The following is a 17,978-nucleotide window of genomic DNA, read 5'->3' as shown; positions in this document are numbered from 1 at the left end:
TTCCAAAATATTGAAATTTAGCTTCATTGACTTCTCCAATAATATGCCTTTTCCAAAACATTACTGTTATATTAGGTTACGTTAGGTTTTGTATTTGCTGCAATAACAAGAAGTTTAATAGGAAAATCAATAGAAAAATAGGATTGAAAGGAAAATTCATGATTGGAAAACCGCCCAAATTGCGGTATTCGGTCTAATGGGATTCGGTCGAACGAGACATTCGATCCAATGGGATTCGACCCAATGGTAGACAATCTAATTTACCGGGTAAATTACCATTTTAAAATTATGGTAAGATATAAATCGGTAATTCACGGACGGTATCTGTTAAATTACCGGTAATTTACTGACGGTAAATTAACGACTCACATCTCCATGGAACAATTAGGTTATAAGATTAACCTGAAAACATATCTCGAAATATTAATATTTGCTTTGCATTATAAGTGTGACTGAAGATGTGAGTCAGTAATTTAACGCCCGTAGAGCCCGAGAAAATAAAAAACACCATAAATTACGATAATTTTTGTTATTTCAAAATTTTAATCGGTAATTTAGCAGGTAAATTACGTAAATTAACGTGGTAATAAGGCTGTGAAAATAAAAAATACCATAAATTACGACAATTTTTGTTATTTCAAAATTTTAAACGGCAAATTACCATTTTTAAAATTACGGTAAATTCACATCTCTACGCCCGTGATCAGGCTAGGAAATAAGACAGGTTTACAGGTCAAAAACCAGTTTATTAATAGCTTGGACCACTTTTTTTATTCAAAACGTGAGGGTCACTGGTCCCAATGACTAGTTTATTAATTCCTACTTTTATTAAAAAATTGATATGGGGACCTCTTTAATTATTTTCATTTTATCATAAATTTCGACTCCATGAGTCCAGTTGTGTATACAACCCTAGGCCGAGAGAGATTTTTTTAGAAGAGAGAACGACCACAAGTCCTGGGACCAGTAGAAAAATAAATAGGGGAAGGGTCACAGGTCCCGGGACCAGTTTCTTATTTAAGACATCAGGGGTCACTGGTCCGGAGGACTAGTTCAGAAATAAACCTTATTTCCAAGCCTGCCCGTGATATGCATTTATGCTGTTAGAATCATTAGATTGAAATTGACCAAGTCCACTTTACATGCGTGGGAAGAGAAATAGACCAGCCTAGGAAATAAGGCGGTGGCACAGAGCAAATGACCAGTTTAAAAATTGCCTGGTCCAGTTTAATCGCAAAAGGGGTCAGTGGTCCACGGGACTATTAAGAAAATTCAAGGGTAACAAGAGTTCACACATTAAAACTCTAATATACAGTATACACTTCATTAGTTTAGCAGACGACGTGCCCTGGTAAATGGTCATGGATCAGTTTATTTATTCCAAGCCAGGGGGATTGCTGGTCCAGTGTCCAGTTTATAAAAAAACCTTGGGTACGTTCAGTAACCCTCTTTGATGACAGCGCTTACTAAGCGATGCCAGATTTTCACTACTGTACGCTTTTTCGCGTTTCCGGTTTTGACGTCATGATGCTCAGCGCTTGCTCATCAGAAAAACCATCTAATCGATATGGTTTTTTTGATGGCGTGACGTAGCGCTTGACTGTTGTTGGCGCGGGATTTAAAAACTAAATTACAATAATGCTATTTCAACAGTAATTGTATTAGTTTTCTTTACAAAACTACTTCTACCATTCAAATGGACATAATTTTCTTAAACAATTTCATTATTTGCGAGCTCGTTAATAGTGGACAAGAACCATTTGCTCTTCGTAACGTTTTGAGGGCCAGTAAGACGTTTCCCCAACCCCATTTTCGAAAACAGCGCTAACTTCAAAATGTGACTTTTCCGTTCAACAACCTTTTACGTCACTGTGACGTCTCGAGCCCATCAACCAAACATCAAGAAAACAGCGATTTCTTTGAGATTTTCTTTACTGAACGTACCCCTTATTTCCCACCCTGAAATAGAGTGAGAAAAAAATTGGCCTGTTAGTTGTTTAACTTGTTTTTCCCTCAGTACTACTGAGTCAGTAGTACTGGATTTTTAAATTGAAATCAGTTCGAGTCGGTTCATATTATTCTCGATTCTACTTGAAATCCTTGAACTGCGAAGTTTTATTTTATTTTATTATATTTAATTTTTGTCTGCCTAGAATCCTTGTTGTTATCAACAACGAAGTTAAGGCTTAGCACTTTTTATATTGTTATTTAACCTGTTAACGACTCGCGAGTGTATTAAAAGACAACGAGAAGAGTCGTGACCCATCTGCTTTATCCAGAAAATACTTAAAACCTTATTTCCCTGCCTGATCGGAAAACGTTGAAAAAGATCTGGCAACGAGTTGTTTTGGAGCTTTTGGACAGCCATAGGGAATTTTAGGGATTATTAGTATAAAACGCTCTACTAATATGCCCACATATTCTGACCAATCATGAAGGGGCACACTTTTGAGCCTCTCGACACGGTGTGAATTGCGGTAAAAACAACTGGAAGGCGAGTAATTTTCGCGGTTTGCATTTGAAAATACATCAACAATATTTCTGTTTTGTTTTCTTTTTAATTATAGTACGAAATTCGCATTTTCCAAATTTATCAAAAGTTTTGTTTATCTTTTCGTAGATAATTAAAGCGTTCCAGACATCGCGTGCTAAAAAGCAGCCTCCCACTAAACGAAAAATGCCATTGAACTTATCATAAACGCTATTAAGCAACATTGTAATGGGTAAATTGGGAGATTAACAAGTTGGGAAACCAAAATCGACCTCTTCGAGTAGAGAAGCAATTTATATAATTTAAATAATTAAATAAATATAATTGATATTAATTATTTTAATCATCATTAATTTACCTTAATTCTAGTTATATCGTTGTAAGAAACTTTATTCCTAAAATAATTTTAAACATAGCTCTTGTTGACGTTTGAATTAAAGCTTATGCCTATTTAACAATTTTTGGGGAATTTAGGGTATATTTGCGATTAATTTACTATAAATGATAAGAAAAAGGGCTATTGCGTGAACCTTTGGTGAAAGCCCTAGCTGCCATTGGGAGGCTAGACGTTTCTAGTAACCCTATCCAATCGCCGCGTAAATCTTAACCCTAACGATGATAATGGAATAGAAGTCAAAAATTGCGATCTGCGAACACGTTTGCTCCTTTTTTCTCGTGCGGGGGAGAATCCCCCATCGCACGAGTATTGCGCCGACTTTTCAAGGTCTCTCTTACCCTAGCTTTGGCAATGGGTCAGGACAGGAATACCGTGTGTTCGGGGTTTTTCATCCCCATCATTCCGATTTCAATTTTTTTAAAGTAAACACTTGTTGAAACCACAAAAAAGGTAAATAGATTCCGCCTCCTCCGAGCGATGGTGTGGTGGTTTAGGGATGGTGCTAGGGGCTAACCTTCCTGTGAGTTCTACTGTTAAGTTAATATTTATCAGTCTCGCTCAGGGCTGGAGGTATGGCGTCTAGTAAAGAAATTTTTACCACATGCTTGCTTTTTTAGCCCCTATTGTTTCACTTTTTTATTATCTTACATATCCCGCACGAGTGTCCTTTCTGCCGGGGCAGCTTGTTGCCAAATGCGAACGCGGTGACAGATACAGTGTAATACCTCTCCGTGACGTCATCGTCACTCGGAGAGGTAAAAGGGTCCATTTCTATAACTCCAAAATAAGTATCTTTTGCAAATCAGAAAATCTCAAATAAAGCTATTATTATTACACTGTCATTGTATCGTAAATTAACCGATACTAGGTTTAAGCGCAGGGCCCCAGAGGTCCTATAATTCCCATAAAAATCCTATAAAATCTTCTGAATTTGAAAATTGCTCGAATTTTAAGCAACCCATTGGTTAAACCAGGACTCGGGTCTAAAAAATATCGTTAAATGGGGATGGTTTCCATAATATTGTAGCTTAATTAGTTAAAAATGCCTCGGTATGTTATGGTTCTGAGAACTGAACACTCATTGCCGACCACCATGCTGACTCATTGCTGAGCTTTGCCACGTGTGGACAGACAGCCAATAGGGAATCTATTAGTTGTCGTCTGCTATATCAAAAAAAGCGGGTAATAAGTAAGGGTAGCGCTTTTGAGCGTTTGCGATTTTGAATCACGATTGAAATTGTAGCTGCTTGTCGTGCACCCCTTACTAGGGTTTAAAAAAATCCGGTTTTTTTTCTTAAAAATCCTAATTTTTGGGAGTTTTTTATGTGTTCTCATAACTGCCGTTCCCCAAATGGCGATCCTCATAACTGCTTTTTCCCAAATAGTGGTCCTCATAACTGTTGTTCCCATAATAACGGTCCTCATAACTGCTGTTCCCATAATAACGGTCCCTATAACTGCTGTTCCCATAATAGTGGTCCTCACAACTGATGTTCCCATAATATCGGTCCTCATAACTGCCGTTCCCCAAATGGCGGTCCTCATAACTGCCGTTTTCCAATGGCGGTCCTCATAACTGCCGTTCCCCAAATAGCGGTCCTCATAACTTCCGTTCCCCAAATAGTGGTCCTCATAACTGCCGTTCCCCAAATAGTGGTCCTCATACCTGCTGTTCCCATAATAGTGGTCCTCACAACTGATGTTCCCATAATATCGGTTCTCATAACAGCCGTTCTCCAAATGGCGGTCCTCATAACTGCCGTTTTCCAAATGGCGGTCCTCATAACTGCCGTTTTCCAAATGGCGGTCCTCATAACTGCTGTTCCCCAAATAGTGGTCCTCATAACTGCCGTTCCCCAAATAGCGGTCCTCATAACTGCCGTTCCCCAAATAGCGGTCCTCATATCTGCCGTTCCAAAATAGTGGTCCTCATATCTGCCGTTCCCCAAATAGTGGTCCTCATATCTGCCGTTCCCCAAATAGTGGTCCTCATGACTGATGTTCCCCAAATAGTGGTACTCATGACTGCAATTCAGCGGTTCTCGTAAACCGGGCGTACCGTTACAGCAATTGCCAAAAGAGCAGTTCAACCGAAAAGTGAAAAACAACATTCGTTTATGATGGCGTATGCGTTTCGTTACGTAAAACTTTGTTTGGTCATTTGAACCCCCGTAATATTAGGGTCAGTTTAGGTGCTTTTATTGCAACCCGAATAGCATATGGTTAGCGTTTGATGATATTGTTGTACCAAATGTGGATGAGAGGGAAAGTATGACAATGGCCATAGAGCCTGTGTTAAATAACGCGGACATCAAAGTTTCGCCAATAACTATTTAGTTTACTAGTGACTGGTGGACGTGCAAACTCGCGACTGAAAGTAGTGCAGACATTTATGCTCCTTGGTTTAACCATAGCCCACTCGATCACGCGCATCACGACGCAAGATGCTTGCGCTATAGCTAAATTACCGAGATTTGTTTTAAACGTATCTAGATTTATGTGCTCTTCTATTGCTTCGATAACCTTACGTAAATCCATATTATACCTTCAAATACCTTTTAAAACATTACCAGCTACTCTGTCCTGACTACAAACACAAATCGAGGAAGTTCTAGCATACACAATAGCAGACGACGGTAGCCGCGTAACCGCGAATTAACACAAGACCCATTTTAAGGGAGTGAACAGGCCCAGTATAGCTACGCCAATAAAACGGTCAACTACGGCGAAACTCTGATGACTCGCGACTTTTGGCCATTTTCATACTTTTCCTCTCATCCACTTTTGGTTGTACTTAATAGCAGAAGTCCATTAAATTTGCTTCGGAATTAAACAACTACAATAGTTGGCATAGCGTTCGTCTCTGCAGGGGTAGAACTCATTTAACTCCATGGATGGGGGTTTCGTTTTTTCCCCTTTGCTAAGTCTATTAGAAATCTCGAGCTCCTGTCTTGGAAATCTTTCTTGAATCTTGATGTGAGCGGGGCGAGACTTCATCAGCCCATGAACGCTGCATCTCTAAAGGGACCAGAAAACGGGGTATATTCCTCTCTAAAGCACATTTGTTTTACATAAAAAAGAGAATGACAAAAGTCCGAATGGCCTTGACTGTTTTCAAATTCACAGCCCCTATCCCTTCCCCCGATGCTATGCTTGAGAGAACTCGGTTTGTACAGTGGGAGGCGGGAGTTTTCCGGTCCCTTTAGAGATCCAGTGTTCATGTTCAGCCAGTAGCTGTTTCTCTCCCAATAGGGAAAATTTCGGCGTGCGAGTCGCAGCTAAATCGGAGGTACTGAGAAAAGTTATCGCGAGGTGGCGAATGTGTCACCCTTCTTCAGTATTGCTTCAAACCCTTCTTTTGTTTACTTCCTAGGCTAATTTAATGGACTTCTGGGTAATCGTTATAGCTTTAGTATATTAACGAAGTACCTGTGTGACTGTGTCTTCCTGGAAAATGTAATAGTTCGTTTAAAGAGATTGCACATGAGATTTGTTTGGATTAAAATTAAAATATGGATTTGTCAGTCGCTCGATGATTGTACGACTACATGCTCTTGTCGGACAAACATCAGCGTCCCTTTTCATCGAGTAGTAGTTCAGTTTCATAAGAGAAACCGTTAGGCTCGGTGCATTTAACCTTACGCTACTTTGTGAAAACGAGTTTGTAGTATCGTAGTCGGATTAAATTAAAGTCATGTAGAGAGTGAAGTTTTCAACGGTGATAATTCTTTTCAAAAATTCGATTTTCGGTGCGAAGGCGTTCGGTATAATTGTAGTTTCAAATAATGTTTGCAAACATGGTGACCTGTGAAAATTGAGAAGTATGGTTTCGAATTATGGAAAAATTAGAGAACACGTCAAACATTGCAAATATATAACTGAATTATACAATATATCGAAATTTAAACGCGAAGTAGTAGTGTTTATGGAAAGGTGAATTACAGAGCAAATTTAAAATTTTTATTGTAGAATTTCAGCTAAATTTTGCGAAATTAATAGCAATATTGACCTTAATTTTGAAATTTATTGTTGAATTTCAGATAAATAAGCGAAATTAAAGGCAATATTGACCTTAATTTTAAATTTTATTGTCGAATTTCAGCAAAGTTTGCAAAATTCAAGGCAGTATTGACCTTACTTTTGAAATTTATTGTTGAATTTCAGATAAATTAGCGAAATTAAAAGCATTATTGACCTGAATTTCAAATTTTTATTGTCTAATTTTAGCTAAATTTGGAAATATAAAGGCTAATTTTTAGAAGAAAAAAAAACAAATTAATTGAGACGTTTATTATTGGAAAATGGAAAATTTTCTTTTCCCAGTATAATGTGAGGAATTTTGCTAATCAAACATTTAGAGGGCCAGTAGCTTTATGCCTCGGTGCGTGTTTTGAAAAACCATTTTCTTTTCAAACGTGTTACCACAAGTAAGATAAGAAGCTAGAAGTAAAGTGAACTGGCATTGGTAACAGATCCTTGCACTATACTTGAGGGTTTTATACCTCTTCCATCGCGCCTACACTAGAAAGAAAAAATTGTTCGAGTTCCTAAAAAATTTCCTACCCCCTTCCCCTCAACCCGAAGTCGTCGAACACGGACGCGGGTGCTTGAATCTAGTTCGGCCGTCTACCACCGCGAATGTCTCACGTTTTGGAGGGAACATTCAGAAACCGCTACCCGAGGGCAAACCGTTGGTGTGTTATCAAGAATATTCACTTTCACCAAGTGAAGAATTTGGTTACCTCGATACTTCTAGTCCCTTATGTTACTTCTGGTGTTACGTATCTCGTATCATTCCGATATGTTGCAACGTTAACGGAATTGAATCAAAGGGACTTTGCTTTATTTGCCTTTTTAGTATGTGACTTCCCAAATTAAACACAGTTTGGATTTAACTCGATTTCTAAACTTTGGATGTCTGTACAAGTGATGAATGCGCTTTGGCAACGAGCCAAAAGCCTAATTTCTTCTAGAAGTGACAATATACAATCTGATTTAGACGGTAAGCACTTCGTGATAACATTGCACCCTTTTTATCTCTCCGAGTGACGATGACGTTACGGAGAGGTATAGTACTGGACGTGTTTGTCTGTCTGTCACAGCTTTCGCTGTTGGCAAATCGGAGCAAACGTGATAACAAAAAGTAATATTGCCTTCTACTATTTTATCTTTGTTAGGGTTAATATTTACGTACCGATAGGCTAGGGTTACGAGAAACGTCTAATCTCCCCCCAATGACAGCTAGGGCTTCCACCAAAGGTTCACGAAAAATGCGGCTTTTCTTATCATTCAATGTGAATCAATCGCCTTATATACCCTAAATCACCTAAAATTGTTAAAGAGGCATACGCTTGAATTCAAAAGTCATCAATAGCTATGTTTAAAATATTTTAGGAGTAGCGTTTCTTAAAATGAATTAACAAGAATTAGGCTAAATTACTGCCGATTAAAATAATTAATAACAATCATATTTATTTAGTTTTTTAAGAAAAACCTGTTAATAGCGTCTCGACTTGAACTTTTTTATTATGTCGCAAGTCCCATTTAAACAAAAGAAGTTAAACAAGCATTTAAACATATCTATTACCAGAAGTGGTATGAGACTAGAAGTATTGAGCTAACCAAATTCTTCACTCGGCATTAGTGAAAAGACTTGATAAAACATAAACGGTTGGCCCTCTAGTGGCGGTTTCAGAATTTTCCCTCCAAAACGTGAGACGCTCGCGGTGGTAGACGGCCGAACTAGATTCAAGGAGCCGCGCCGGTGTTCGGCCGCTTTAGGTTGAGGGGAAGGGGATAGGAAATTTTTTTGGAACTCGACCGATTTTTTTCTCTCTAGTGTAGGCGCGATGGAAGCGGCATAAAATCCTCAAATTTGTTCACTAGTGCCAGGATCTATTACCAATGCTAGAGCCCTTCACTTCTAGTCTCATACCACTTCTGCTTTTACTAAGTACATACCTATAAAATTACAGTAACAATTTTTCAAAAATTTCATCATTTTACCAAAATTTTGTCCTATTAAAATAAAATGTTGAAAATTTTGCGTTTTAGTTCCCTGTGACGTAGAAGACAAGAAATAATTCTCAGGCTTAGCTTATTATCTTATGCATGATGTTATTGCTAAGCCTAGTTTGAAAATTCAAATCGAGGGGTTAGCCAATTGAATAATCAGGTGTACAGAACCGAAGAAATCGATTACTTGATTTCTAGAATTCTTATGAAATCAGCAGTCATCACATTCATTTTTGTGGGTAATCGAAGGTAATCAGAAATCTCAGATAATCACTGGAAATCACGTTAAATCTTGAGAAAATCTAAAATAATCACATGATTTACTAGTAATCTTGTGTAATCACCTCGGAAATCGCACATTTCGTGAAATAATCACACATAATCAATCGAGGAATTCGAAAATCCCAATATAAAAATCATAATCAGTTGAAATAGAAATAATCACTGCATTCATCTTAATTCACGAAGAAGCCAGTAGTTATCAAGGCATTCACTAAAAATTCACTGGAATTCAAACAGAAATTACAAGTAATCTGCGGAAATAACGGGAAATCAGTGTAAAGATTATGGAAATCACCTAAAAAAATCGTAATCAGGGAAACAAAGAATGCATTCAGTAATCAACGGAATTCACATAAAAAATCAGAAATCGAAAATCAGGTGCACAAAAGTTTGGCGAATGACAAGCCCCTCACTTCAAATTGAGGCTCGTGGGCAACCTCTTAATTATGGCGCCGTTTGGGGCAGAAAGTAATTCTCGCACGTGTTGAATATCATAATAAATTTTTGGGTCAACTTAGGTTTTAATGATATTCAAAAATTTCTATCTTTTAGAAATATTGACCAATTTTAACGAAACGTCTGTTATTTTAAAAACTAAAATCCCTCTACCTCATTAAATTGGAATTAAATAGTGCATTTTAATTCAGACTTGGCATTTCAAGGTTTGAAGTTTAAAGGGTCATTTAAGTGCACGATTGTAGCTAGTAAAAACAGGATTTTGCTTGAAATATTTTAAATCTTTTCTACACAAGCTCAAGTTTGGCCATTTATCTTTGCTTGATCTTTGGTTTGTTTTTTTAACAAGCTCATTACGTAACTAAAACGAATTTGGTTTTTGTCTAGCAAGTAGCAAAAAAGCTGCCGCTATCTATGACATTTACGTTTTAAATCATTTTGACTAAATTTTAACTGTATATCAGTTATATACCAGTGTTTCTTTGAAATGACAAATGTACCGAATTGAAGTTATGTTTTAAATTGAGCCAAATGGTATGGATGAACCACCTTATTTTAGAATACGCTAATTTTAATTTCAAATCAAAACGTACACCCAAAGCCAGTAAAGGTGTTTTTTCTATCAGAAAAGTTGCCCCTCTGATAGCGTGAAAACGATGACTGGTATAAAGGCTTAACAGTAGGCTTGTGCGAGTCTATTTTTTGGGGGTTCGAGTCAAGTCTCGAGTCCCTCGAGTCGAGTCTTTTAATTGGTATCGAGTCCTTTAGCCAGCTCAAGAACTAGATTTCAAATACAGTGTCGAGTCCTGATAACTTGATTATAATAAAGCTTACTTTTATTTGATTTACTTAATTTAATTTTGCGTAATTTTTTGACAAAAACTATAATAAATTAAACCCAAATAAGGATTAATTATACTTTCAAAGTATGAGTCTTGCAGTGCTCACGACGTAATTGACGCGTAATAACAATAATTTTAACATTTGGTTTTGGTTTGCTTAACTTAAATCAAATTTTTGTCCAATCAGCTGTGTATTCTAGACTTTAAATCGGTGATACCCCACTAGATGTGGTGCTCTACTTAAAATTCCGGATCACCGTCTTGCTGGCCCAAGGTCCAGTTTTTAAAAAATCCTTATTTCCCACCCTGGCCACCGAGTAAATATTTTTGGACTTGATAAGACGTCAAGTCTTGATTCGAGTCCTACTCGAGTCCAATAGTGAGGATTTTTGAGGACTAGAAAGTATTTTCAAGTCCTAAAAAGTTTGATTTTGAAGCCATGAATCGAGTACTCGACTCGAGACTCAACTGAGTACTCGCTTTCAATCGAGTACTCGCACAGGCCTACTTAACACGTATTTGAATAATTAGGCCTGACACATATTTATAAAACTATTCTTTACAAAAGTTTTGAAAAATTAAGCTTAAGAAAAGTTTGAAAAATTAAGCTTAAGAATAGTTTGATAAATTAAGCTTAAGAAAAGTTCGAAACAATTGGCTTAACAAAAGTTTGAAACATTAGTCTTAAGAAAAGTTTGAAACATTAAGGCTCATTTACATGCACGATTGTAGCTCGTAAAAACAGGATTTTGCTTGAAATATTTTAAATCTTTTCTGCACAAGCTCAAGCTCGGCCATTTACATGACTGCTTGTAGCTTTGCTTGTTCCTTGGTTTGGTTTTTAACAAGCTCAATCCGCAACCAAAACGAATTTGGTTTTTTTCTAGCAAGCGCCAAAAAAAAGCTACCGCCATCAATGAAAATTCAGTTTTTTATCATTTTGACTAAATTTTCACTGGATATTAGTTCCTGCCATATAGTCTTAACACATATTTAAATAATTAGGCCAAACACATTATTTATAAAATCAGGCTTAACAAAAGTTTCAAAAATTAGGCTTAAGAAAAGTTTGAAACATTAGGCTTAACGAAAATTTTAACAATTTCAAGTTATATCTTAAAATATTTCTTTAAAAGCATGTAAATCAAAATGCTTGAAGCTTGCGCTTGAGCATGTAAAAACGTAAATAAAAAAATCTCGAGCTCTGTCACTAGCGAAAAGTTCACGCACAAGCAGATTTTTAGAAACCATGTAAATCAGCCTTAAGTCTTAACAAAAGTTTGAGACATTAGGCTTAAGAAAAATTTGAAACATTAGGCTTAATAAAAGTTTGAAACATTAGACTTAACAAGAGTTTGAAACATTAGGCTTAACGAAAGTTTCAATTATTAGGCTAAAGAAAAGTTTGAAACACTAGGCTTAACGAAAAGTTTGAAAAATTAGGCTTAAAAATAGTATGAAACATTAGCCTTAAGAAAAGTTTGAAGAATTAGGCTTAAGAAAAGTTTGAAACATTACTCTTAAGGAAAAATCTGAAGAATTTCAAGTTATATCTTAAAATATAATTTTGAAAGGATGTAAATCAAATGCTTGAAGCTTGGGCTTGAGCCTGTAATCACGTAAATAAAAGAATCTCGATCTCCAGCTCTGTCACAAGCAAAACGTTGACGCTACAAGCGGATTTTTAGAAACCATGTTAATCAGCCTTCAGTAGGCGTAGCGGCCCGCGAATGTAATATTTTTGATCGATTTCTTTTTCATAGTATAGCGTGCTTTTAAGACTCGAGGTCGCTCCTTTTAGCCAATTATGGATTTTTCCCTTCTCAGTGTAATTATTAAATAGACTAGGAACATCATTGTTTTGGGTTAAAAAATTAAATTAAACATCTAAAGAAATCATAACGAACAAGTTGGGAAGCCAAAATAAACCTCTCCGAGTCCAGACGCAATTAAGAGGTTTTTTCTTAAATAATTAAACAAATATAATTGATATTAATTATTTTAATAGTCATCAATATACCACAATTCTAGTTCAATCGTTTTAAGAAACTATATTACTAAACCCAATTTAAACATAGCTATTGTTGACGTTTGAATTCAAGCGTATGCCTCTTTAACCATTTTGGGCAATTTAGGGTATATAAGGCGATTGATTCACATGAAATGATAAAAAACTTTTGGTGATAGCGCAAGAATAACAAGTTGGGAAACCAAAATGAACCTCTCCTAGTCGAGACGCAATTAAGAGTCTTTTCTTAAATATATTTTATCTGCATTAATTTACGTTAATTCTAGTTAAATCATTTTATGTTAGGTTGACCATAAGTTTGTCACTGGTTACAAACTTGAGCTTGTCATGAAGTGATTGAAGTAGGCCCTAGATTCGAGGTAAAGCGACATACGCTTGGTGGTTAGGCGCTGCTGTCAAAGGCTTAGTAATGGAGACTAAATAGGAAAATGAACTGCAAAATCGAGTTTAGTCATTTCACGCGTCGTTGTCGAGCTAGGTCTCAGTGAATAAGTTTTCAGCATTGCGAAATATAGGAATTTTCATACTTAAAGAGCATATACATAATGTAAACTTATGATACTTAAACAGAGGAATTTGACGTTTTATATCATATTTTCGCGAAAAAAAGGTTTTTTCCTTTCATAAGGAGAAAATTATATCTATACAGGGATAGATTTAATTTTAGAAGTAGGAATGGAGAACAGAGTAATGTGGGCGCGTCCTTCCAAAGGACGGAGGCTTATGAAAGAAGAAGCAGGTTATAAAAGGTAAAAAGGAATCACGTATTTTTCGCCGTCTCCGTCAACAACGTCATCAAAACGTAGTTTAAGTGAACCAGTAAGATAATTTAAACTTTTCGTTACGTGTTGGAGGGATGGGCTCTGTACCGGGCTATGAGTCGGACAAAAGTAAATACTAACATATCTCCATTCCTACTTCTAAAATTAAATCTATCCCTGATTCTCAATGCCTTAATAAATGGCGCCCAGAAATGTAAAAAATCTTCCCTGCACAATAAAGTCCGCCCGTTTCAACCGATTTCGCAAATATTTAGTAAACTCCTTTAACCTATAGACGTACTGAATGGTCTTTTGGGTTCGGTTTGTTGCCATCTTTTTAAACGGCGTCAGAAATGAAAAAACTCGTCTTTATGGAATAATGTCCGAATGAAAAGTAATAAAAAATATCCCGACGGGCTGACGGGCAACGCCGAGTACCTTCGCTCCTCGGGTGCTACAAAAATATTAGTTATCGGTAAAATCTACCCATTCTTTATATCATTTTGATGGAAGTTCTTATTACACGCGAGTGACGCCGCGGGTAACAGCTAGCATCCTATAAGTTAAAGTTATATTTTCCAAAAATTGGGGAAAGTAAACTTCAATAACTTGGTGATAGTTTCAAACATATAGTTCAAAACCCTCGTGATAATAATTCTTTAAACCCTAACTCCGTTGGTTAGTTGTTCCACGTACGTTTCTTACCAAGATATATTGAACTACCAAAGATTACAATTTCCGAAAAAATGAGGAAAAATATGATAATTTTTGGTGTTTCTAAAATGTGGGTCATTTTATACTTTATTTTTCATTGCTTTTCATATTAGCATTATTGATCTACCTTGAGTTGGTTTAAAATCGCTTTAGAAAGTTAGTGATTCCATATATTGATTAGGCAAGATCCAAAATATTTGAAATTTATATCTTTATCTCAAAGTAAAATTACTAATGCTAAAAACTCAACAGTGGGATTTTTCAATAAATAAAAACTCCGAAAATAAGGTCAGGTGTCTGTACTGCAGTGTTACATTACTGTGTCGTGAGATTTTCAAAACAACCTTAAACAAGTCGGGAAGCCAAAATAAACCTCTCCGAGTCGAGACGCAATGAAGAGGTTTTTCTTTAATATTTAAATAAATATAATTGATCTAATTATTTTAATCGTCATTAATTTACCTTAATTCTAGTTAAGTCGTTTTAAGAAACTTTATTCCTAAAATTATTTTAAACATAGCTATTGTTGACGTTCCAATTCAAGCGTACGCCTCTTTTTACAAGTTTTGGAAATTTGGCGTATATAAAGCAATAGATTCACAGTATATGTTAAGAAAAGCCGCAATTGCGTGAACCTTTGGTGGAAGCCCAAGTTGATACATGGATAAAACTTCCATCTCGCTTTTTGGCGCCTGCGGTGTACTCTAATATTTTTTTTAAAAAAATCCGGATTTTTTCGGTGGATTTTTCAAAGTGGTTTTAACCGGTCTAATTCAGGTGGATAAAACCGGGCTGGATACCAGCGTGTCAGCCCTGCCATCTAGTCATCCGCCAAAATTTTGTACACCTGATTTGTGAATTTTTATGTGAATTCCGTTGAGTACTGAAAGAATTCCTTGATTTCATAAATTACGATTATTTTAAGTGATTTCTATAATCTTTACACTGATTTCCCATTATTTCCGCCCAGCTTTCTGATTTTAATGCCAATATAGCACCCCTACAGCTAGAGGAGAGTTCGCCCCTCAATTCGTCTAGTGCGTCAGCTGTTCGCTCCTTCATTCTCAAGGTGTGAACCAGGCTTTAGGTTTTTTTTTTGAATGAGTCAAAGGGATAATCATACAAATTTAAAGAGATAGTCATACAAATTTAAAGAGATAAACATACAAATTTACATCAATTTTAAAAATTATAAAAAAATACCAAAAATATTTACACCTTTAAACTGAAACGTTTTGGAAATTTTCTCTTTTTTTCTAATAATTTTTCTTTCTTCTCAATTCAGACTTACAAGATCAAGACGATCCTTACAGTGGTCAAAATTACGGTGGTTACAACGAACGCAGTTACAACGAGAAAGCGGCTTCGAACCCACACCAACGCGGTCGAATGCCTGGCACAGAGCGTGCGGCCCTCATATCGACTGGGGCACAAAGAGGCGTTGAACCTCGGTCCGTCTTCACAATCGAGAACGAGAGACGTCGGTTAAGAGATGAAGAAGACCTTGAGGATTACGATGAAGCCGATGGCTATTCGACTCCAATAAACGATGGAACTCGAAATCAAAATGGCCGACCTGCTTCAAGACCCATTTCTTCCCCTACCTATTACCACGACGATCAAAGAGACGTGAGTACAAAGATGGGACAGGGTTGTTGATACTTTTTTTTGGATTTTTTTAAAAAAATAAATAAAAATCAGAAGTCAATTAAATTTGACTAGGAAGTATTTAAAAGCGGAGTTTGGGACTCCCCTCTCTTGTGTAGCAATACTGACGAAGGGCGACACATTCACCACCTCACGATAGCTTTTCTCAGACCTCCGGTTTAGGCGCGACTCGTACGACAAAATTTGCCCTATTGGGAGAGAAACAGCTATTGGCTGAACATGAACTCTGAATCTCTAAAGGGACCGGAAAATTCCCGCCTTCCACTGTACAAGCCGAGTTCTCTCTAACATAGCATCGGGGAAAGGATGGGGGCTGTGAATTTGAGAACAGTAAAGGCCATTTGTGATTCGTTTTTATACATACAAAGCAAACGCGCTAAAGAGAGGAATCTACCCCGTTTTCCGGTCCCTTTATAGATCCATCGTTCATGGGCTGCAGAAGTCACGCTTCGCTCACGCGAAGAAAGATTTCCAAGAGAGGAGCTCGAAAGTTCCAATAGCGTTAGTAAAGGGGGGGGGGGAGTAAAAAGGAGTTCTTACCCTAGCAGAGACGTTGGCTAAACCAGCTATTGTAATTGTTTACTTCTTATGCTAATTTAATGGACTTCTGACATGGGATAGCATTTCAAATCGTTTTCATGTCTTATGCTAGAAGTAGCAATTTTTCTTAAACATATAAATGCTAACCGAGCCAGCTCGTTTCGGTTCGATTATTTTCGAATCAAGTCAAGCCACAATTTTTTGAACCCGAGTTGAGCCGAGCTTTCTACCTCGTTTGAGGGTCGTCCTGTCCCCCCCCTAGAACTTCAAATAGCCAATCAGGAGGCTAGAGGTTAGATATCGTTCTTTTTCAAAGTACAAGCGAGAACTTGAATTAAGTCTCGCTAAAACCTTGAAGCGATATCGCTGTTTTGAAACTCGCTCTCGCAAATCGCTTCGAATCTCGCTCTCATGAAAACGGGGCTTGAGAAGGCTATCCTGAGAGCGGGATCGCAGCATTTGAGCGGTAGAAATCTAACCCCTTAAACAAGGCGCAGCACGCGGAGGCATACGTATTATACTCTATTCTATTTTATCTTGATATTACATGGTGCGGGAAAGCTTTAATGAAATACACTTTTGGTTTTATATATGAACTTTTGGAACAAGCTGACGCTCATAAACACCAATGTTCAATAAGTTATTTCCAAATGAATTTTCGAAGTTGAAGTTTTAGACGCGTTAAGCCTAACGTTAATTTTTTGCTTTATAATTTGCCATAGGATACGCTAAGAAATTTGCAACCTCGACATCACGAGGGGCTTTTATTAGGCCTACTGCTTAAGATTTCCAATGACATACTTAACAAAAATGTGTTTATCAAAGAATTAATAGCTGGGAAGTTATCGATGTTTGAAATAAGGTGTAAAATTAAGGGAATATAATGACAGCTGAAATGATGTGCATTGTGAAAGTTACCCATGGAAATTCGTATATATCAGTGAGCACAAATAGAAAGGGGAGTCAATGATAGAAGGGGGAAGGTAACTATAACGGCCGGCCAACATGGTTCTCATGCGCACCTACCTCGGCGCTGCGGCGCACAGCCAACGAGAAAGACGCGTCATTACTTGAGATCGAAATTCAAACGGGTAAACATGAAAATACGGTAAAAGGTTCACACCTCGGGAGGAATACTATTGGCCGAAGCGTAAACAAACTTCTATGGATTTTTCCCTATCCGTTGCGCCGATTGCGCATGTGCGGCACTGCTCTTAGCGAGCCCCAGCACTGGTAACGTTTTTGAAGGGGGGCTGACGAAGAATTTGATCTCTTCGACTCTCCTTTCCATTTGTGCTCACTGGTATATTTAGAGAAAGAAATATAGTTATGAAACAATCTCGTTTTCTCTTCTTTCGCAAGTCATGTCCGTTATAGTTAAGGCAATTTAAGTAGGTTCAGGCTAGTATTCGTACGGGGTAAAAATTTAATCGGGGTCGGGGATAGGTTATCACCGAAAAAAACAAGTCGGGGTCGGGGTCGGGGTAAGACATCGCATGCAGAAAAATTATGGAAAAATGATAAAAAATCGTTTAATTTCTGGGTGTTTGGAAAGAAGCTTTATTTTCGTATCACATTTAGATAGTGACTCTTAGCTAGTAGGCAAGAAACTGTAAAAAAGCCCAATAAATTCCGACTTTCCGAGCTACGCAGCTACGATTCCCACGAAAGACCACTGCCATTACAAAAGACGGGGGAGGGCCGCCGATCCAACAGAGGGAGGATGGTGAACTTTGGAAATTTGGTCACTGTTTTTACTGTATTTTGTTTATTGTTAGTTACC

General features: G+C 37.2%; 1 protein-coding gene across 1 annotated transcript in view; it reads left to right on the top strand.

Annotated features, from left to right (window-relative positions):
• LOC149596160 (uncharacterized) overlaps positions 1-17,978 on the top strand; it is a 144,673-nt gene that overhangs the window by 85,794 nt on the left and 40,901 nt on the right. The window contains exon 13 of the mRNA XM_089861322.1: positions 15,273-15,616. Coding sequence (XP_089717448.1) covers positions 15,273-15,616 — 344 coding nt within the window. The remainder of the gene's footprint in view (positions 1-15,272; positions 15,617-17,978) is intronic.

This window comes from Phalangium opilio, unplaced genomic scaffold (genome assembly GCF_054372755.1).
Source record: "Phalangium opilio isolate 3A_F unplaced genomic scaffold, DU_Popi_V2 ptg000390l_1, whole genome shotgun sequence".
In the NCBI taxonomy this organism is placed as follows: Eukaryota; Metazoa; Arthropoda; class Arachnida; order Opiliones; family Phalangiidae; genus Phalangium; species Phalangium opilio.
Note: the sequence above shows the minus strand (reverse complement) of the source record. Positions and strands in the feature narration are given on the sequence as shown.